Source organism: Cherax quadricarinatus, chromosome 16 (genome assembly GCF_038502225.1).
Source record: "Cherax quadricarinatus isolate ZL_2023a chromosome 16, ASM3850222v1, whole genome shotgun sequence".
NCBI classification, from domain to species: domain Eukaryota; kingdom Metazoa; phylum Arthropoda; class Malacostraca; order Decapoda; family Parastacidae; genus Cherax; species Cherax quadricarinatus.
The window spans coordinates 11,813,340-11,836,679 of record NC_091307.1 but is presented as its reverse complement, the minus strand read 5'-3'; the positions used below and the strand labels follow the sequence as shown (position 1 = coordinate 11,836,679).

At 42.3% G+C, this 23,340-nt stretch overlaps 1 protein-coding gene across 1 annotated transcript in view; it reads left to right on the top strand.

The window, feature by feature from the left end:
• The window catches only part of LOC128688851 (ras-related and estrogen-regulated growth inhibitor-like), a 28,764-nt gene extending 7,338 nt beyond the window's left edge, over positions 1-21,426 (top strand). Inside the window, exons 3-6 of the mRNA XM_053776853.2 lie at positions 9,507-9,640; positions 15,466-15,657; positions 18,025-18,209; positions 19,897-21,426. Of these exons, the coding sequence (XP_053632828.1) occupies positions 9,507-9,640; positions 15,466-15,657; positions 18,025-18,209; positions 19,897-20,032 (647 nt within the window). The 3' untranslated portion in view covers positions 20,033-21,426. The remainder of the gene's footprint in view (positions 1-9,506; positions 9,641-15,465; positions 15,658-18,024; positions 18,210-19,896) is intronic.
• The last annotated feature ends 1,914 nt before the right edge of the window (positions 21,427-23,340 follow it).

The window sequence follows — 23,340 nt, the reverse complement described above, 5'->3', positions numbered from 1 at the left end:
CACTAATTCATTTGTTCAGTTATTTACCCATTCTGTATTAAGGAATAAATTTACTTTACAATTTCATATATAATACTTCTCTCGTGGGCGAGTCTGACTCTGTTACCTGTCTCAAGGAAGTTCACAAGGCTATATTTTGAAGGTATAATGGTGACCATGAAGATGGTGTGCACCATGGATCATCACCATCATAATGGTGACCATGAAGATGGTGTGCACCATGGATCATCACCATCATAATGGTGACCATGAAGATGGTGTGCACCATGGATCATTACCATCATAATGGTGACCATGAAGATGGTGTGCACCATGGATCATCACCATCATAATGGTGACCATAAAGATGGTCTGCACCATGGATCATCACCATCATAATGGTGACCATGAAGATGGTGTGCACCATGGATCATTACCATCATAATGGTGACCATGAAGATGGTGTGCACCATGGATCATCACCATCATAATGGTGACCATGAAGATGATGTGCACCATGGATCATCACCATCATAATGGTGACCATGAAGATGGTCTGCACCATGGATCATCACCATCATAATGGTGACCATGAAGATGGCCTACACCATGGATCATTACCATCATAATGGTGACCATGAAGATGGTGTGCACCATGGATCATCACCATCATAATGGTGACCATGAAGATGGTGTGCACCATGGATCATCACCATCATAATGGTGACCATGAAGATGGTGTGCACCATGGATCACCATCATAATGGTGACCATGAAGATGGTCTGCACCATGGATCATCACCATCATAATGGTGATCATGAAGATGGTGTGCACCATGGATCATCACCATCATAATGGTGACCATGAAGATGGCCTGCACCATGGATCATCACCATCATAATGGTGATCATGAAGATGGTCTGCACCATGGATCATCACCATCATAATGGTGACCATGAAGATGGTGTGCACCATGGATCATCACCATCATAATGGTGACCATGAAGATGGTGTGCACCATGGATCATTACCATCATAATGGTGACCATGAAGATGGTGTGCACCATGGATCATCACCATCATAATGGTGACCATGAAGATGGTCTGCACCATGGATCATCACCATCATAATGGTGACCATGACGATGGTGTGCACCATGGATCATCACCATCATAATGGTGACCATGAAGATGGTGTGCACCATGGATCATCACCATAATGGTGACCATAAAGATGGTCTGCACCATGGATCATCACCATCATAATGGTGACCATGAAGATGGTGTGCACCATGGATCATTACCATCATAATGGTGACCATGAAGATGGTGTGCACCATGGATCATCACCATCATAATGGTGACCATGAAGATGATGTGCACCATGGATCATCACCATCATAATGGTGACCATGAAGATGGTCTGCACCATGGATCATCACCATCATAATGGTGACCATGAAGATGGCCTACACCATGGATCATTACCATCATAATGGTGACCATGAAGATGGTGTGCACCATGGATCATCACCATCATAATGGTGACCATGAAGATGGTGTGCACCATGGATCATCACCATCATAATGGTGACCATGAAGATGGTGTGCACCATGGATCATCACCATCATAATGGTGACCATGAAGATGGTCTGCACCATGGATCATCACCATCATAATGGTGATCATGAAGATGGTGTGCACCATGGATCATCACCATCATAATGGTGACCATGAAGATGGCCTGCACCATGGATCATCACCATCATAATGGTGATCATGAAGATGGTGTGCACCATGGATCATCACCATCATAATGGTGACCATGAAGATGGTGTGCACCATGGATCATCACCATCATAATGGTGACCATGAAGATGGTGTGCACCATGGATCATTACCATCATAATGGTGGCCATGAAGATGGTGTGCACCATGGATCATCACCATCATAATGGTGACCATGAAGATGGTCTGCACCATGGATCATCACCATCATAATGGTGACCATGACGATGGTGTGCACCATGGATCATCACCATCATAATGGTGACCATGAAGATGGTGTGCACCATGGATCATCACCATCATAATGGTGACCATGAAGATGGTGTGCACCATGGATCATCACCATCATAATGGTGACCATGACGATGGTGTGCACCATGGATCATCACCATCATAATGGTGACCATGAAGATGGTCTGCACCATGGATCATCACCATCATAATGGTGACCATGAAGATGGTGTGCACCATGGATCATCACCATCATAATGGTGACCATGAAGATGGTGTGCACCATGGATCATCACCATCATAATGGTGACCATGAAGATGGTGTGCACCATGGATCATCACCATCATAATGGTGACCATGAAGATGGTGTGCACCATGGATCATCACCATCATAATGGTGACCATGAAGATGGTGTGCACCATGGATCATCACCATCATAATGGTGACCATGAAGATGGTGTGCACCATGGATCATCACCATCATAATGGTGACCATGAAGATGGTGTGCACCATGGATCATCACCATCATAATGGTGACCATGAAGATGGTGTGCACCATGGATCATCACCATCATAATGGTGACCATGAAGATGGTGTGCACCATGGATCATCACCATCATAATGCACTACTATTAAAGTTCGTGAAACAATTCTTAGAAACTTTTCATAACTAATCTACAACTTTCAAATAAAAACTGGGTAATATATCTGTGTCAGAATGGCAGCAAGCTTTTTTCAAATAATAATAATAATAATAATAATAGTTATTATTATTATTATTATTATTATTATTATTATTATTTCTACAAGTACATGTACAAGGTATATAGGCCTAGCTAACATGAGTGACATACTATAATACTATATAAAAAGCCTCTTGTTATACCTGGAGTATACCTGGAGAGGGTTTCGGGGGTCAATGCCCCCGCGGCCCGGTCTGTGACCAGGCCTCATGGTGGATCAGGGCCTGATCAACCAGGCTGTTACTGTTGGCCGCACGCAACCTGACGTACGAACCACAGCCCGGCTGGTCAGGTACTGACTTTATGTGCCTGTCCAGCGCCTCTTGAAGACAGCCAGGGGTCTACTGGTAATCCCCCGTATGTATGCTGGGAGGCAGTTGAACAGTCTTGGGCCCCTGACACTTATTGTGTTCTCTTATCGTGCTAGTAGCACCCCTGCTTGTCGTTGGGGGATATTCCATCGTCTGCCGAGTCTTTTGCTTTCAAAGTTAGTTAGTTTTAGTTTAATATCTTTATTATGCACCCCATACCCATCCTGTGGGCGGTAGTCACACCATACCCATCCTGTGGGCGGTAGTCAAAAGATTACAAAGGTACACAATGGGTCCAGGGACTGGGCCCCAAAGTTATGATAGCTGAACTAGTTACAATGGTAATGAACTCCAGGTAGATCTGGTCACAATCATGGCAAGTTACAAAGGTAATGAATCAGCCTCACGCCTATACATGGTTACAGTCATGAACAAATTACAAAATAATGAACCACTGATACGTCCACACCTGGTCACAATTGTAATGAGTTATAAATACAAAAATTAAGTGGGTCATACACCCACACTGCTTTCAAAGGGAGCGATTTTCGTGTTCAAGTTTGGTACTAATCTCTCTAAGATTTTCCAGTTCTATATAATTATGTATCTCTCCCTCCTGCGTTCTAGGGAGTACAGGTAGAGGAACTTCAACCGTTCTCAGTAATTGAGACAATTCATTGCAGTTGTGTGTGCCGTATGCAGAGCATTTCGGGCAAATTAGGTCACTTTTGTCCCCAGGATGCGACCCACACCAGTCGACTAACACCCGGGTACCTATTTCACTGAGGGGTGAACAGGAACAGCAGGTATCGTAAGGAAACACGTCCTTATGTTTTCAGCCGTATCGGGGAATCGACCCCCGCGGTACGGCTCACACACGACCAGTGTGTGAGCGCTGAGTACGCTACCAATCGAGCTGGGTAGTTCCACCCAGGGTATTTGATTTATTAATTTAAAAATCGGTAATGCCACCGACTGGCAGAAGATGGTGATGGCTTATCTGATAGTTGCTTACAGGATGTTTACACTGGTCGTCTGGTCTAGTCAGGTTTTGGGGATATCCCAAGGAACATCAACCCGTGGCGTATCATTAGTCACAAGGACTTCTTATGCCTTGTAGGGAAGCAGCCGTTACTTAATCCTTATGTTTATTTACGAGGGCATTATATTTGAACACAATGTCCATTATTTAAGTGATTTTTTATTCATTCTTCAGAAGAGGAAAAAGGCGTTAATTAAATGTTCAGTAGAACATTATTAAGCTTTGAGGCGTGTGACTCGAGCTTTGATTAAAGATTAAGATAAAATGTGTCATCTCCGTGTAGTGTGAGGGTGAAGGAGATGCAGAATGACAAGGCCGCAGATTGTCTTCATAAGGAGAGTGACTCATGCTGGTGTTGACCACATTAGGTGAAGTTATAACCTCCCCAACATGGGTGGAACCTTGACGGGATGACGAGTCTTTTGTATATCCTGGGTGGAGTACAAGATACGCAACACCTCGCAGGAAGGAAGACAGGAAAATATGGTTCTAAACGTACGCATATACACATTGAAACGTGTAAAAATATATATATGGAATATGTTAAGGTTGCACGATTTTGAAAGTGGTAATTTAACATTATTCACGCTTTGAAGTTAGTCTTTTATTCGTTATTGCTCTATCCTTAACCATACATGACTGGCCAAAGAACAAGGACATTCTTGAAGGGCCAGGACTCGACTCTTGGCTAGCACGTTAAATAATTAGAAATTCTGCGAGGTAGTGAATATACTTGAGCCATGTGGGAACTCCTTATGGGGTCCCACTGGACATACTCCTACTTTATATTCTCTACCCAGGCTGATGGTCTCTCTCCCGGATTCGTGGGAGCTTGCTAGATATATACTTTTATTTTAGTTATTCTTTTCACTATGAAAATACTACCTGTTAGTTTTAATATCTTTGTTATTGACACGCAGAAATTAGTTTATTTTTAATTTTATAATTAGCTTGATAACGTTTCTAATAATTGTACAGTCAGCTTTTAACTTCCTTGTTACAAGCAATTATACTCTCAGTGAATAACATAAAAGACGAGAATGTAATAAACTGATGTTTATCATTCAGACGACCACTTGATATCTCAGTGTTTACACTATAATAATTATTTACACTTCCGGGTCCTGTAAACATCAATAGAATAAGCTGGAAGTAAAGATAAAAAAAATCATGGCATAAACCTTACGTGAAATGTTTTGTTGGCAAACCCGTCATATATGGAATGTGTTGTTTATGATGGTAATTAAAGTATTTGATTATAACCCTTGAATGTGACTTTGTGAGGGCGCGCCTGGAGGAAGGTGCGTCACGACCCACCTTCCTTGTAACAAAATAAACAATTTAATGGTAATTTAGCCAGTCAGAAAACAACAACAATATATAGCAAGGCAGGAACCTTGTTTCTCAAGTGCCGCTCAAGTGGGCTTTTTTTTTTCTTCACACAGTTGACCCTTCATTGGATGGAAGGGGGGCCCTTGATGCTGAAGGGCTCTTGATCCTTTGATCAAATTTTATTACTGCCATTCTACAGACGTTGTATGACTTCTACGGGTTTATCTCTTCCCTGAGATTATATATTATTTTTTTAACCAGGTAAAGTACTTTCCATTAGTATATCCCCTTCCCACTTTTACCTCCCCTCCCCAGTCCTAGAGTTCGATTTGACCAATCCGGGAATCGAACTCAGTATTCGTTGATTTGTGAGCAGTGTGCAATGCCACTGAGCTACATGTCACCATGTCAAGCTCACAGTAAAACTTGTATATAACGACACTTGCAGTAAAGGCTCCCTTGGCTCCATTTTACATTTCTTTTATTTGTTGGTACTTTATCTCTTCCATTTTAACCACAGGGAATCACTAAACACGTACAGGTCATACAGGTAGTTTGATAAGAGGAAGGAGAAGGTTACTTCAGTCAGAAAGTTTTAGTAACTAAGCAGGTACATGAGCGGACTATCGTGTTAACCTCGACACAGCTCTATCACGTTGCCGTCACCTTCAAAATCCACATATAAATACAATAATGTGTGCGGCACAGTTATTTTAGATTTTCTTCTTGACATACGGAAAATAAACTGCTAATTTTTTCAGTTCTTCCGGACGTAATTTTACGTGCATCCGCACTCACCCAGGCTTAATAAAAATGTATATTACAGATTCTTGTCGCGATATTCCAGTAGTTAATTACTGAGAAAGACGGAGACTCACTAGTCCTTGTAGTCAATGGTTATATACCTCGCCATCTGCTGAGCAATGTCATGTGTCAGGCGGACACATCCGGGTGTAACAAGCGTCATGTATCATGTTTTCCTTTAATTTAGGGGAGAGAGGATATAAACTGATGCCAATTTTTGAGTTGCGTTTCCTTGGACAATACCTTTTACTTCTCATTCTCGAGTCATTGTATGACTTCTATGGGTTTAATATAATATTATTATTGTTATTTTTGTTAGTTGCTGTTATTTTTGTTGTATGTGATGGCACACCATCACATACAACAAGTTGGAGCCATCTCCTCAGTGCCTGTGTGAAGCACTCCAGAAGTCTCTAATAAGACTGGTCCATCTACTTTACGAGGCTCTTACACGAGAGGCTTCCTGTGTAGATGATAACACCGGTTGTCTACACACTCCTCTCTACACTTAAACAAGTGAACGTAAGTGTAAATATTTGGCCCCTACGCTGGAACGCTAGGGACCGGTCTGAACCCTATAAGCAAATTCCACTACGTTACAGGGCCCCAAGCCGAATTAGGGATCATGCGAGATACGAACACCGAAGGAAGAGTTCTTAAAACTAATCCCTTCAAGAGGGTTCCTTGATGCTGGAGAAGGGATCTTAACCTATGGAACGTACCTTAGTTAAAGTCTAATTACCGCCCATTTCCCAGCAGCTCTGTGTCCCCTACGATTTCATATCCTCTCAATAATAATAAATAATAATAATTATAATAATAATTATTTACTTGCTCCTCACAGCACAAACGTTTATTCCATTTAGCAATAAAGGAACAAAAACACGATTTTGAAACAAAAAATTATCGTATCCCATCAGTAGCCTGTGTCCCGTCCTTACTTTTTGACTGTCCCTTCACTACTGTCTCCTCACCACTACCTGTCTCTTCACCCCATTGTTCATCAACTCCCCACTAGTTTCAGCTTCCTCCCCCCCCCCCATCTCACTTCCTTATATTTACAGGTGGTTGAACCTGTGTTTACAGAGCAGACACTACCCCACCCTATGAAACTTACCCCCTCACCCTCTCCCCCCCCCCCTCTCACAGTCTCTCACTTGCCCTTACAAACGCGTACATACACATACAGACGCACGCACACATAAACACCAAGCGTGTGTCGATAAGGGCGTTTAACAACTGATAAAACAAAAACACACATATCCACCCACCTAAGGAAGTCCTGTGATTAATCCTTTACGTAATTGTTTTAAACTGCTGAAACTAAACCCTCTTTCTTCTGAACTACTTAATGTGTTTTAGCACATTTTTCTATATTTTTAAATATTTTACATATATTTAAAAAAATCATATGAAAAGTCCATAAAAATATATATTATTGTTGAATATTTCGGCTTTTCAGAGTAGATGGAGACATTTTTTGACATAATTTTTTAGCCTAAATATGAAGTGTCCCAGAGCTTCTGACTTGTGATCCCATGTGTGCTTGTGTATGTTATTTTGTGGTTACCTATTTAAGCTTCCAGTTCAGCTCAAGGTCTAAGACCCAATTAACTTTTTGGTCACCTGACACAATTGTTTCGTCGAATTTTATCATTTACTTAGTCATTTTTGCAGTATCGTTACCTAGCTCATGGTTTGTCACCCATGACTACATGATCCAGTTTATCTGTGACATTACAGAATGTTTTCCTATTAAGGAAGCCGGCGTGAGACAGTTCCTGACATGGTCGCAGTTGCAGACAGGACGAGTAATCAATGTGCAAATGAAGAAACTTGTTAAATGTGAATTCTTTACAGGAGCTGCTGCTCAAGAATGGCCATGTTGTTACAAACCTTGACAGTTTCCACGACACCTACACACACACCAACACACACACCTACACACACACACCTACACACACACACCTACACACACACACCTACACACACACCAACACACACACCTACACACACACCTACACACACACACCTACACACACACACCTACACCTAAACCTACACACAGAAAAAAAAGGGAGCAAAGATGTCAAGTGTCTATAGACAAGTGTCTTTGACAACTTGAAAAAACACCCGTTAACACAATGTATTTATGAAATATTTTATTTATGCATTAATGTAGTTTTCTTATAAACGAATCTAATATAACCTAACCTACATAGCGCATTTGAAAAATCGACATTTGCTTGGGAGGGAAGAGTTGTTTTAGGATGGGAGTCGGTAACGAATGTAATCCTCCAAAGATCAGACGGACCATTACTATTCGTAATGTGTGTAAATATCCTCTAGTATACTTTTCTGTTATATTATTTGGAAAATTGTGCAGTTGCCCTATCCTCCATGATAGTTACATGTAGATTAGGGCATTTTCTATCACATAGGATTGGTGGGATATATGAGGTTATGTTGTGGTCAGCCATACCTGGGCGACTTCAGTAGGGTTATGAAGATATTGTCAGCCATTCTACTATGGTTCAGCAGCTGTGGGAATTTTTAAAGGTTTGCTGTCCAGCAGAGATGGAGTTACTGTTATGTGGAAGTTAGTTTAATATGTTTATTATGCACCCCATACCCATCCCTGTGAGCGGTAGTCAAAAGATTACAGAGGTACATAATGGGTCCAGGGACTTAACCCCAAAGTTTCGATAGCTGAGTAAGTTACAAAGGTAATGAACTCCAGGTAGATCTGGTCACAGTCATGACAAGTTACAAAGGTATTTACAGACTAAAGAGGTACATAATGGGTCCAGGGACTGGGCCCCCAAAGTTTTGATAGCTGAACTAGGTACAAAGGTAATGAACTCGCAAGTTACAAAAGTAATGATTATTATTATTATTATAATCAAGGGGGAAGCGCTAAACCCGGAGGATTATACAGCGCCTGACAAAAGTAATGAATCCTGTAAATTTACTTATGTTTATACATGGCTACAATCATGAACAAATTATAGAGTAATGAGCAATTCACACGCCCACACCCGGTCACAAGTGTAATGAATTATTGGTGCAAATATTGATTGTTGGGTCACACACACACACACGTGGAAATGGTGATCACTGTCTCTCAGAATGTCATATCTATAACAGTAAGGATGAGTGTTGCTGAAGCTTGTAGTGTTGACTTAACATCTGGTCAGCGTTTCCCAATCACTCTCTCGTTTCCACGTTATACGTCTTGTCAAACAGTGGTACATGTTTGTTGTGTTACAGCGCTGACGGTGCGGTACCTGACGCGGCGGTACATCAGTGAATACCGACGAGCCATTGACCTCCTGTACCGCCACACAGTCTGCCTCGACGACGTCACTTCTGAGGTGGAGATCCTCGACGTATCTCTACGTCAGGTAAGTTTTTACAAGGTTCATAGTCTAATCCTTCAAGGTAGTGCAGGATGCCGGTAAAGGCCGTTCCATCAAAGAATATACATTTCCAAATGTTAATTTAAACCTAGGTTAATCTACCAGACTCGCATAGCATGATTTATACCAATCGTGATTTTGTATATATGATGGTAGAATTACTGACAATATGTAAAGTAAAAGGACACAAGTGCAGCTAATGTGACATATTATTGTGACAACGTTTCGCTCTCCAGGAGCTTTATCAAGCCGTTACAAACAATACATGGACACAGAGGGTATACATAGGCCTATGTATACCCTCTGTATCCACGTATTGTTTGTAACGGCTTGACAAAGCTCCTGGAGAGCGAAACGTTGCCACAATAATATGTCACATTAGCTGCACTTGTGTCCTTTTACTTTACAATTGTGATTTTCCTTAGGCTGCGACCCACAACAGTCGATCAACACAAAAGTCTTTCCTCTGGTATTTCTCAACCCCTGATGGTCATTAATCCTCTCCCAGGATGCCATCTATAATAATCTACTAACACCTAGGTATATAACTGCGGCCACGTTAACAGGGACAGAGGGTATAGGGAGACTTGCTTATCAGTTTCGCTCAGTCAGGGACTCGAACCCAGGACTTCTCATTTTTGAGGGCTTCCTAACAGTCATTGCTGGAAGGGCTTCTTATCAATGAAACTGCAGCTGTCCTCCCCGTCCTTGGATCAAACCTATTTACTTGTTTCCCGAATGGTGTATGAGACTTATGGACCTATCACGTCCCTTGGAATGTATATTATAAATTTATACAACGACTGCGATAAATACATACATGTTATAGGAATACACTAGTGATAATTTATGTAGATTTAAGTTAGGCTAACAAACATTTGAAATACTTTTTATTTTTAGTTTAGTAATTTTAGTAAGTAGTTACAGTTTAATATGTTTATTATGCACCTCATACCCATCCTGTGGGCGGTAGTCACACCATACCCATCCTGTGGGCGGTAGTCACACCATACCCATCCTGTGGGCGGTAGTCACACCATACCCATCCTGTGGGCGGTAGTCACCCCATACCCATCCTGTGGGCGGTAGTCAAAAGATTACAGAGGTAAATAATGGGTCCAGGGACTGGACCCCAAAGTTATGATAGCTGAACTAGTTACAAAGGTAATGAACTCCAGGTAGATCTGGTCACAATCATGGCAAGTTACATTATTATTATTATAATCAAGGGGAAGCGCTAAACCCGGAGGATTATACAGCGCCTGGGGGGGGGGATGTGGAAGGCATTCAGGCTTAATTCGGGGAACTGGAGCACAGATCCAATTTCCTAAATCAAGAGCCCCTCACCAACATCAAGGAACCTTCCTTGAGGGGATGGTAAGTTACAGAGGTAATGAATCAGCCTCACGCCTATACATGGTTACAGTTATGAACAAATTACAAAGTGATGAACCACTGATACGTCCACACCTGGTCACAATTGTAATGAGTTATAAATACAAATATTAAGCGGGTCATACACCCCACACTAGCGCGCGCGCACACACACATACACACACGAGGGCGCACGCACAGACATATGCACACGAGCGTACAAACATATGCATACACACAAGCACGCACACCCACACATACACACACACACACACACACACACACACACACACACACACACACACACACACACACACACACACTGACACGCACACACTGACACACACGGCTTAGTGTCTAATCGACATGTGCCTAGGACCAAATGGTAACTAACACACTAACACACACACATTGACACACACACACACACACACACACACACACACACACACACACACACTAGGAAAACAAAATGTTGATTTTTTTTAGTTGAGACTATTTTCATTGAAAGTTAGTTGAATGATTATGCAGTAGTTACATCACTAACAAATAACTCATCATGCGAGTGATAATAATCTTACTTGAAGTTACATGGAGTTCTGATTTAGCTGGTTTAAGAGGATGAGAAATATTGATCTAATTTAGTTTCAGATAGATCCATGATTTACTTTTCCTCATTTAGCTTTTGGAACATTTATGTATTCCTTCATTTTGCTTTTTTTTTTTTTTTTGTCCTTGTCTAACTTTTTTTTTTTTTTTGTCTTTGAGGTCTTCCTGTTCCATTCTTATGATTAAGATGCACAGACTCATGAAGTTGAGCAGCTCCACATCCGTCAGTTTAGTCCTCTACCAGAAATGTTCCCGTCTCATATGGTCTCTTGTGGTCTCTTGTGGTCTCTTTCCTTGTGGGAAAAAATAAAAATTACAGTAATCAGTAGTTTTACTCTAAACTCTATGCACACACACTGCCGTCTCCTCTGTAGTGGCCACCCTGGCCCTGTGTAGTGGCCACCCTGGCCCTGTGCTGACCTTGTAATCATGATCTGGTGGTCGATGTTAAGTGGAAGATTTAAGATGACTGCCATTACTACTATGGGTAAACAGGTCCAGTTAGTATTAATGTGCTCATTATTCTCCCTGTTTTCTGTTCTCATTTCCTCCAAACTCCCCTTACTATTAAGTTTATTTAGGCACAGGTACACGTAAGTATATTTATAACAGTGTAAATTACCTAGTATAATCCAAAAAAAAGTCTGAAGTGATTTAATTCCATTGGAATCCTTGATTGTTATTTGTTCCGTAGTACTTAGTACACAAGGTACACAAGGTGCTCAAGGAGTCGATACTGATGGGTGGAAATGGTTGGAGGAGAGAGTGGGTAGGTGTTTAGCGATAATGGTTGGTGGATTTGGTGTTGTGAGCTGAGTGTTAAGAGGCACGTAAGTTTCCCCCGTCTTCTAATAATATATTTATTTTTCCACTATAATCTACGTTGTCCATAATTACTATCGCATTTGCTTTGTCTTTTTCATAAGGTTAAGTCTAGAATCTTTCCTTAATTCATGGTATAACTTAACAAATCTTTGAAGACAGTTGTGTTGCAGAGGTCTGAGCGAAGGTCTTTGAGGACAATTAGTCTTTGAAGACAATTGTGTTCAAAGATTTGTTAAGTTATACCATGAATTAGGGAAAGATCCTGGACTTCACCTTATGAAACAGACAAAGCAAATGCGATAATAATCATGGACAAGGTAAATTATAGTGGAAAAATGAACATGTTATTAGAAGACGGGGGAACTTACGTGCCCCTTATAAGGGATGGGTTTGTAGATGCTGTTTACCTGGAGTTTACCTGGAGAGAGTTCCGGGGGTCAACGCCCCCGCGGCCCGGTCTGTGACCAGGCCTCCTGGTGGATCAGAGCCTGATCAACCAGGCTGTTGCTGCTGGCTGCACGCAAACCAACGTACGAGCCACAGCCCGGCTGATCCGGAACTGACTTTAGGTGCTTGTCCAGTGCCAGCTTGAAGACTGCCAGGGGTCTGTTGGTAATCCCCCTTATGTGTGCTGGGAGGCAGTTGAACAGTCTCGGGCCCCTGACACTTATTGTATGGTCTCTTAACGTGCTAGTGACACCCCTGCTTTTCATTGGGGGGATGGTGCATCGTCTGCCAAGTCTTTTGCTTTCGTAGTTAGTGATTCTCGTGTGCAAGTTCGGTACTAGTCCCTCTAGGATTTTCCAGGTGTATATAATCATGTATCTCTCCCTCCTGCGTTCCAGGGAATACAGGTTTAGGAACCTCAAGCGCTCCCAATAATTGAGGTGTTTTATCTCCGTTATGCGCGCCGTGAAAGTTCTCTGTACATTTTCTAGGTCGGCAATTTCACCTGCCTTGAAAGGAGCTGTTAGTGTGCAGCAATATTCCAGCCTAGATAGAACAAGTGACCTGAAGAGTGTCATCATGGGCTTGGCCTCCCTAGTTTTGAAGGTTCTCATTATCCATCCTGTCATTTTTCTAGCAGATGCGATTGATACAATGTTATGGTCCTTGAAGGTGAGATCCTCCGACATGATCACTCCCAGGTCTTTGACGTTGGTGTTTCGCTCTATTTTGTGGCCAGAATTTGTTTTGTACTCTGATGAAGATTTAATTTCCTCATGTTTACCATATCTGAGTAATTGAAATTTCTCATCGTTGAACTTCATATTGTTTTCTGCAGCCCACTGAAAGATTTGGTTGATGTCCGCCTGGAGCTTTGCAGTGTCTGCAATGGAAGACACTGTCATGCAGATTCGGGTGTCATCTGCAAAGGAAGACACGGTGCTGTGGCTGACATCCTTGTCTATGTCGGATATGAGGATGAGGAACAAGATGGGAGCGAGTACTGTGCCTTGTGGAACAGAGCTTTTCACCGTAGCTGCCTCGGACTTTACTCTGTTGACGACTACTCTCTGTGTTCTGTTAGTGAGGAAATTATAGATCCATCGACCGACTTTTCCTGTGGTGAACTAGTTAGGGGTGAAGCCCCGATGAGGGGTAAGGGAAGGTATATTCTGCTCTCGGGGGAAGGTGGGGGTGCTCACTTCTAGGGGAAGGTATAATTTGCGGATTACATGACAGGGAAGGAGTGATGAGGGAAGGAAATGAGGACGGCGGGTAGCAGAAAGGCCCTGAGATTAAAGGTAGATCAGCTGTAGTGAGGAATGGAGGTCAGAGGATGAGGGGGAGGGAAAAATTAACATTATATTCACAAAAACAAAAACCGCTGAAACGAGGGTGAGGGAAGAGAAAGACGAGACAGGGAAGGACGAGGACGAGAGAGGGGGGAAGGACGAGGATTAGAGAGGGGGGCTGGACGAGGACGATAGAGGGGCTGGACGAGGACGATAGAGGGGCTGGACGAGGACGATAGAGGGGTTGGACGAGGACGAGAGAGAGTGGGATGGACAAGGGAGAGATGAAGCACTGTTAGTTTCTTCGTAGTGTTGTAGGTTAGTCAGTGGGGTCAAATGTGGGTTCGTGACTCCGTCTTAACTCAGTATCGACCGCTGTTTGCTCCTAACCACTGGAGTCCTGTCATACCTGCCCTTGAAGCTGTATATGAGCTTTCCTCGCCACCAACTTCTTCCTAATTATGTTTTCCGGTATTTTATGTATTATGCACGTTAGTGATACTGACCTACTTAAGTAACTCTTAACTGCACCTCTTCTTATAGCTAGTTTAATATATTTGGCACCCGTTACCCATCCTATGGGCGGTAGTCTAAGATTTCTGAGGCACATAATGGGCAGCAGGTGTAAGGTGACTAAAACCCAAGTACCTACTTACTGCTAGGTGACAGTGACAGCAAGTGTAAGGTATTCTTATATATTAGTAATAATACATTTATTGTTTTCCATGTGTCTTGAAGCGCAGCCATGATTTCACTATGAGGGGGGGGGGGTAAAAAATCGTGCCTTTGTAGTCATTGGTCAATACAATAGTGAAAATTAGCCATTAACCGAGGTACCACTGTATTTACCTCTACAAGCTTAACCCCTTTAACCCTCCCTCCCTCCCTCCCTCCCTCTCTCCCTCCCTCACTCCCGTGGCTGCGCCGCTGTTTTGCAGTCTTCCCGTTTCCAGTTACTTGTTGATGATCTTGTGTGTGGATGTGTAATTGTTTCTTTGAATAAGTAAAGTGAGCTCTAATTCTTGGCTCTGCCTCTTAATTTTTGACCAGTTGAGGGGAGGATGGAAGAATAAGCGCCTTGACCCTCATAACCTCAAAAATTGGTCGGTATATACTTCTTCCTGACTTCCTTGATCATCGTCCGACTCTTGAAAATGAGTATGGACCTTGGCTCAGTCACTTCATCCATCTTATTTCATTTGTTTACCTTTGAGTAAAACCTACTGGAGTGTCATGTGTGTTGTAAATGTTTTGTGTTAACAGCATGCGCACGAGAGCGTGTCGTCGTCACACACCCGCTGGGGCGAGGGGTTCGTTGTAGTGTACTCAGTGGACAGCGCCGCCTCCTTCCACGAAGCCGGGGCCATCCTTGACGCCCTCCAGCGACTTAAGGCGCCCGTTTACGTCCCCGCTATCTTGCTGGCTAATAAGCGAGACCTTGACCCCGGCAGGCAGGTGAGCCACAACCCACCCACACATACACACACCACGCTAGCACACACAACCCTCCTCCCCATTTCCTCACACCCACACACTCACAAAACCACACCAGCACACAACACACCCACCCACCCCGGCAGACAACTCACCCCCACACACCACCCCAGGAAACAACCCCTCCCCCCCAACACACTATTGCAGGCATATCAGCCCACATTAACACCCCGTCAAACTGTACCCGGGGTTAAAGTTGGTTAGCCTGTGTTTTATACTCCCGGGTATATTCTGAGCCAGTCTAGTTTATACCCCGGAGTATAAAACAGACTATCTCAGAATATACCTTTCTAATCCACTTGTGTTTTCCTTAAATAAATCTGTATTTCAGTGTCCAGAATTTTTCCGTCATAATTTATATATTTTGAGCTAGACCAGACTATATCTCTCCTGTCCAGATTATACCTCCTTGTGTTTTTTTCAAGAAGTCAATTCAGATCCAAAAATAATAACCCAAAATGGATGAAAGGTTGGATCAAGCATCTTATAGGGATTAAGAAAGGTATTGATAGGAGATTAAAAAGAGGGGAGAAGAATTTGAGGCAGCAATAATTAAGTTTAAACAGAGAGGTTAAAAAATAAAATAGCAAATATAAAAGAAATTACGAAGGTCATCAGAGGGTAGACCGGGGTCATGTATATATACTGGTGCTCTTGCTTTTGTCTATCATTGTGTCTGAATGTTGTGACTGGTGTTGTTCTGTGTTTCCTGTAATTAGTGTACATATTATTCAGTTTTAGTCATATTTTTTTCAAAATTTCACAAAAAATAATTATCATGGATGATTACCTGTACAACCAGATTTTGAACTTCTACACCAGCGCTGACCGAACGTATCCTCAGCATATCTATGATCTGGATCTTGCCAAGCGTGTGAATGCAAAGTCTCTGTTTCGTCAAACAGCAAAGCCATTTCGTGCTGACGGTGGAACCGTCTTCCATGGAGACAAGGAGGTTCTTGTTAAAACCCGTGTGCCCAGCATTCTGAAAGCTTGTCATGATAATCCAACTACATGAGGACACTTTGGAAGAGATAAAAACTTCCGTGAAATATCTCAGCGATGTTACTGGAAAGGCATGAAGAACGATGTACAAGAATATGTGAAGGCATGTCCAAAGTGTTTCGTCAGTAATCCCAAAGTCAACAAAGAAGTTCCGTCACTCAACCCCATACCTGTACCTGCCAAGATCTGGAGTCTGGTTGGGATTGACATTATTGGGCCTCTTCAAGAAACTACAAGTGGTAACAAGTAAATCGTCGCCATAACAGACCATTTCTCCAAGTGGTCTGAAGCCACAGCTATTCCGGACAAGAGCGCGAAGCCAGTGGCATAGTTCCTTTACTCTGCTGTATGTCGACTAGGCTGAATGGGCAGCCTTATCAGTGACCAAGGTTGTGAATTCGTAAACAAAGTTGTTGGCTTGCTTATGGACCGTTTCCAGACGGATCACCGTATAGCCTCAGCATTACCATCCACAGTCAGACGGCCAATGGGAACGTAACAACAGGACACTCAAGACTCCACTGAGTAAGCTCGTCAGCGACCAAACCGATGATTGGGATCAGTACATTCAAGGCATTTTGTTTGCTTATCATACATCAATCCACGATTCAGCGAAGTGCACGCCCTTCGAAGTAATGTATGGCCGCACTGCTAAGCTGCCCGCTGACCTGAAGTCTGCCGACGAGAGTGATGCAGCACCATTTCCAGACTCGGCCAGCCCTGATGTTCTGCAGACACTTCACACCATTCATGTGTTTTTAATTTAAATTAAGATAATTTAGCCAGACCCCTGAGTTCAAACCAGAACTCTCATAGTGTGTAGGGGGTATAATCTAGCGTATGGGATATGAAATAGCCTAGCCTGTTTTATACCCTGGGTATAGTCTGGGCTAGTCCAGTTTATACCTCGGGGTATAAAACAGGCTAGCCCACTTTAACCCCGGGTATAGTCTGGGAGGAGTATATTCTGGGCTGTTGCACCAGCGGAAAACCTACCCACACACACACCCCAGTAGATAACCCATCCACACAATCTGTAGTGGTTGTGTGGATGGGTTATCTGTTAGGTATGTGGCATACATGTAGGTAATTAAGTATCTATCACACTTGAAGACGCTTTTACAGTGGAATACTGATTTTTTTTTTTTTGAACGTTAGTTTAAATTTACTCACTTGCTCTTAAAACTACGTTGATTCCACGAGAGACCAGAAAGAAACTATAAATACGAAACATATGCAATTCTATATGTGAAACTATAAGCATCCACCAAGTGTAAAACAACTATTATCTAACACTGTGCTAACAAGGTTTTATACTGGCAGGTGTCGGTAGAGGAAGGTCAGGCCCTGTCTCTGCAACACGGGTGTCAGTTCTACGAGGTGAGTGCTGCAGAGAGCCACGTTGGTGTCACCCTGGCCTTCCAGGCACTCCTGAGGGAGACTAGATCACTTCAGCTCACTCGTCCACTTCCCAGACAACGTCGCATCTCCATCGTCGCTGTTTCCAGGTGATAACACTTATTTAATTGTTATTCTTCTTCTTAAAGCTTTGAACTCAAAGCTAAATCCGAAAGGATTATACAACGCGTGAGGAACGGGAGGTAATCAGGTCTGATGTAAGGGAATGGCAGCTCCAGTTCCTTAGATCAAAAGTTCTGCAGCATCAAGGCAGCCCAAAGCGCGAACACAACACCAGTATACATTTTTCTGTCCTCTCCTAAACCTGTCTTTCATTTTAGGAGGTTGTTCACTTTGCATGCCGTATGATCCATACAAGTTCTGTACCCGATTTCGATTATAATAACGTAAACTTTATAAATAAAAGGTCTGTTCAATCCTCTATGAATATTCAGAATTACTGCAACAGCGTCCACTATAAAATCTTCTGTAAAGTTATCGTATGTATTTATTTGTATCTTGAAGCCTCGGGTTTATGTAGTTGGACTGACACAAGACTTTGTACCAGAGTGATTATTTGAATAAAAAAATCTACATATAATAAGAACTGCTTATATAACTGCAAAATACGTCGGTAAGGATAGTGAGACGTTAAAAACAATAGTCTTAACAAAAGTCACAGTAATGTGGCTGGAGCATTTCACAGTTGGCCCATAAATAGAAAGTGAAAATTGAAGGACGTTGCAGTTCGTCCTGGATCATCAAGTCGCTGCTGTTATACTCTTTTTATGGACTTTCTAAAACTCATAAACTTGGTGCTTTTCTACAGACGTTGTGTCTCATCCTTTTGCTCTCATTTTCATGTTTTTTTTTCTGTTCACCTCTATTACAAGATTTAAACGAAAGAGTTCGACTACATAGTCCATCTGTAAGACTGATTCTTTTCCATTGTTACTAGTGATAATATTCGCCTTTCTCACTTATGTTCATTGAGAGGCTACTAATTTCCCCCATTCCTACTGACGTTTTTCCTGATCCTATTTGTATGTGGTTTCTTTTCTTTCCAAGGTAACTACTATTCTCTTTTTTTGGTGTTGCTATGGGCCCTTCCATATCCCCTAATTTTGTTAATTAACCTTTGTATAGAATATTTTAAAACTGTTCTACCTCCGCCGAACGTTGAATCAAGCTCTCTGTTTCCTCTCTGATGTTATGTCCACAGACGTGACTGACTTCTATTTCCAGTCTACGATAACTCATAGTCAGTAGTAGGGCGTTCGGCTCAACAGGGCTGAAAAAAAAGCAGCACCCAACCAATCCTCAGGCGAGGCAAGACATATGAGCTCTCCCTAGAAGGTGTTGATCGATTATTATGATCCTGCAGGGCTTAATAACCCCAACAGAAATATGCCCTCCTGCTTGAGTTTCTTGGGTTATCCTGGGTTATTAACCCTTCGGGGTCCCTAATATTAGGGGCAATAATTATCACTAAGCTGATTCTCTTCTAAAATCATATAATCTTCTTTGTGCTCCTTACAAAAGTCATCTTGTTGAATCTGTACGTAAATACAACCTCCCTAAGATGGATTTTAATCTTGGCTTTGTTCGTGTAGATATTTACCTCAGCCAGTACAATGTCAACCTCCAAATGCCTGACTGGACTTCTAGCTTTCTCTCATTTTTCATTCTCACTAGAGATTTGACAATGATCCAAGACGGACCGAAACGTAGTTCACGTTTTTCTTCCAATTTGTGAGCTATAAGCATCATAAATATTATAAAACTTCTTTTGTTTAGGATGATCGGGTCACTGATTGGGCGTGGACCTGACCCTCCGTCCCCAACACTAAAGCCAACCCTGGTAGTGCAGGACTCAGCGGGCAAGCGGACGCTCCGGAGAAAGGACAAAAAGCGACCTTCTTTGAGCCTCTAGTGCAGCAGCACCTCTGCCTTACACCCTCCAGACTCACGCATGCCACAACGCAAGTAAAGCTAATGTCCATGGCACATCCAAGAATCACTGCTGTACGTGATACCGTAGTGCAATAGTGAAATTTCCATTGTATTTACCAAAAGAACATTTAAATGGATAGTCATGTGTTTAATGGACTGTTTGGTGACAAAATCAATAAATGCTCTAGTGATTCTTATATTGGTTCTTTCGCTCTTTAAGGCATTATGCTTGAGCACTTCAGATAGTTTTAATATACAATATTCTCTGATTACTAACAATCTGTGTTTTAGTCTTTTTGTAATTTTCAGTCTCATTAATCGTTTTATAAAAAAAACATATTTTGCAGTCAGAATATATACGTGTCCTTATCTACCAGAGAATCGTGCTTCAGTTTCATTAATAACAGTAATGAACAGAGAGCGAAGAAGCAGTAAGATAAACTGAGACTTGTGGAAGACTTAGTTACGAATCACTGCAGCAATCATTTATTGTCAACACTAGCATGCACTGCTTGTGTCTGGAGTGGACGCTTCCACTTCGCTCTGATCTCAGGGTCCCTGCCTCTTTTGGCCTGGTATCCACCCCTGCTCAGTCTCACAGACGTGAGCCTATAAACAATGAATGTTGAGTATGAAGGTATGTACTGTAGAGAGCATAACAGTGGTGCCTTTCTTATACCTGCATGAGATATACACAGTGCTGCACTCTCGTCCATTCGACTAACTTGACTCACGAAATCGTAATGACACGATTGCAAACAAACCATATCACGGGTGGGGTTTGAACCCGCGGTCAGAGAGTCTCAAAGCTCCAGACTGTCGCGTCAGCCACTGGGCCAGCGAGCTTCAATAAGATACATCCAACTAGGTATATTTCTACACCCATGGTATGGTTTGTTTCATTCTCCTAATATCTGATAATTTTTCTTCGTCTTATGAATAAATTGTGTGTGAAATCTTGTGTAGTGCCACACTGAAGACATCTCGTACATGAAAGAAGGAATGGTGCCACTATGTTCAGTGTCACACTGAAGACTTGTGTGTGAGACTGACGCCGCTAAGTTCAATGCCACACTGAAGACATTTCAGGCACAACTGACCCACAAACTAGAGACGAAACTTCGACGTTTCACTTCGTCGTCAATCACTATCAATTCGTTTCTGATTTGTGGTTTATATGTGAAATGTTGCATTCGTTAAGTTATCTCACATGTTAGCCAGACACTCCATATTACATCATCATCATCATCATCATCATCCCACCCAAATTTTGTCCTAAATCATAATCATTCAAGTTTATGTTTAAAGTAATCATTTATGTTACGATATTTTTGTAATAAACTATGTACAAAATATTTTGTTATTAAACCTTAAGCACATAGTTGAAACAGTTTTGCTTAACCTTCTCTGTAGCTCATTGTAATGTATCATGGTTATTGCTGTTATTGTATTCATGGGACCCTTCAAGAGAGATTTCTTGATGCCGGTGAAGGGCTCTTGATACAGGAAGTTGGAGCTACCTACGTTTTCCTTGGATCAAATCCGATTATATTGCATTCTCAGGCCCTGTATGACCATGTAGGTTTAACGCTCACCCGTGATATATTCATGGGAAGAAATAAGGCAGCAAGTCACCTAAAGAGGAATGGAAGGTAATCAGGTGTGAGCTGATGAATACCTTGAAATATACATCAAAGTCTACGAAACTGGAAGATATATTCGGACTGGAATTGAGAAAAAGTTTACGCTCACCTGTAAATGCATCCCTTAAACCTTTTGTATTTTATACTATTAATACCATCGTACCATCAATTTATCACTTAAACCTTGTGTACTTATTATACAGTGCATATTCATATACATATATGAATTTTTTTCTTCCAAAGTTTCCGCTTGTAACTTAAGAACGCCTCATTCGATCTGCTTCAAATTGTCAGCGCTGGTGTTTACCTGGAGAGAGTTCCGGGGGTCAACGCCCCCGCGGCCCGGTCTGTGACCAGGCCGCCTGGTGGATTAGAGTCTCATCAACCAGGCTGTTACTTCTGTCTGCACGCAATCCAACGAACGAGCCACAGCCTGGCTGGTCAAGTACCGACTTTAGGTGCTTGTCCAGTGCCTGCTTGAAGACTGCCAGGGGTCTATTGGTAATCCCCCTTATGTGTGCTGGGAGCCAGTTGAACAGTCTCGGGCCCCTGACACTTATTGTGTTGTCTCTTAACGTGCTAGTGACACCCTTGCTTTTCATTGGGGGGATGTTGCATCGTCTGCCGAAACTTTTGCTTTCGTTGTGAGTGATTTTCGTGTGCAAGTTCGGTACTAGTCCCTCTAGGATTTTCCAAGTGTATGTAATCATGTATCTCTCCCGTCTGCGTTCCAGGGAGCACAGGTTTAGGAACCTCAAGCGCTCCCAGTAACTGAGGTGTTTTAACTCCGTTATGTGCGCCGTGAAGGTTCTCTGTACATTTTCTAGGTCAGCAATTTCACCTGCCTTGAAAAGTGCTGTACTATAGCTGTCTGGAGTATACCTTGAGAGAGTTTCGGGGGTCAACGCCCCCGCGACTCAGTCTGAGGCCAGGCCTCGTGGTGGATAAGTCTCATCAACCAGGCTAATGCTGCTGGTTAGTTAGTTTAATATGTTTATTATGCACCCCATACCCATCCTGTGGGCGGTAGTCAAAAGATTACAGAGGTACATAATTGGTCCAGGGACTGGACTCCAAAGTTTTGATAGCTGAGCAAGTTACAGAGGCAATGAACTCACAATTTACAAAGGTAATGAACTCACAATTTACAAAGGTAATGAACTCACAATTTACAAAGGTAATGAACTCCAGGTAAGTCTGGTCACAATCATGACAAGTTACAAAGGTATTTACAGATTACAGAGGTACGTAATGGGTCCAGGGACTGGGCCCCCAAAGTTTTGATAGCTGAACTAGGTACAAAGGCAATGAGCTCACAAGTTACAAAGGTAATGAATTCTGTAGAATGGTTACTTACGTTTATACTTTGGCTACAATCATGAACAAATTATAGAGTAATGAGCAATTCACACTTCCACACCCGGTCACAACTGTAATGAGTTATTGGTGCAAATATTGATTGTTGAGTCACACACACCACACACACACACACACACACACACACACACACACACACACACACACACACACACACACACTTTAGTTTAATATCTTTATGCACCCCATACCCATCCTGTGGGCGGTAGTCAAAAGATTACAAAGGTACATAATGGGTCCAGTGACTGGACCCCAAAGTTATGACAGC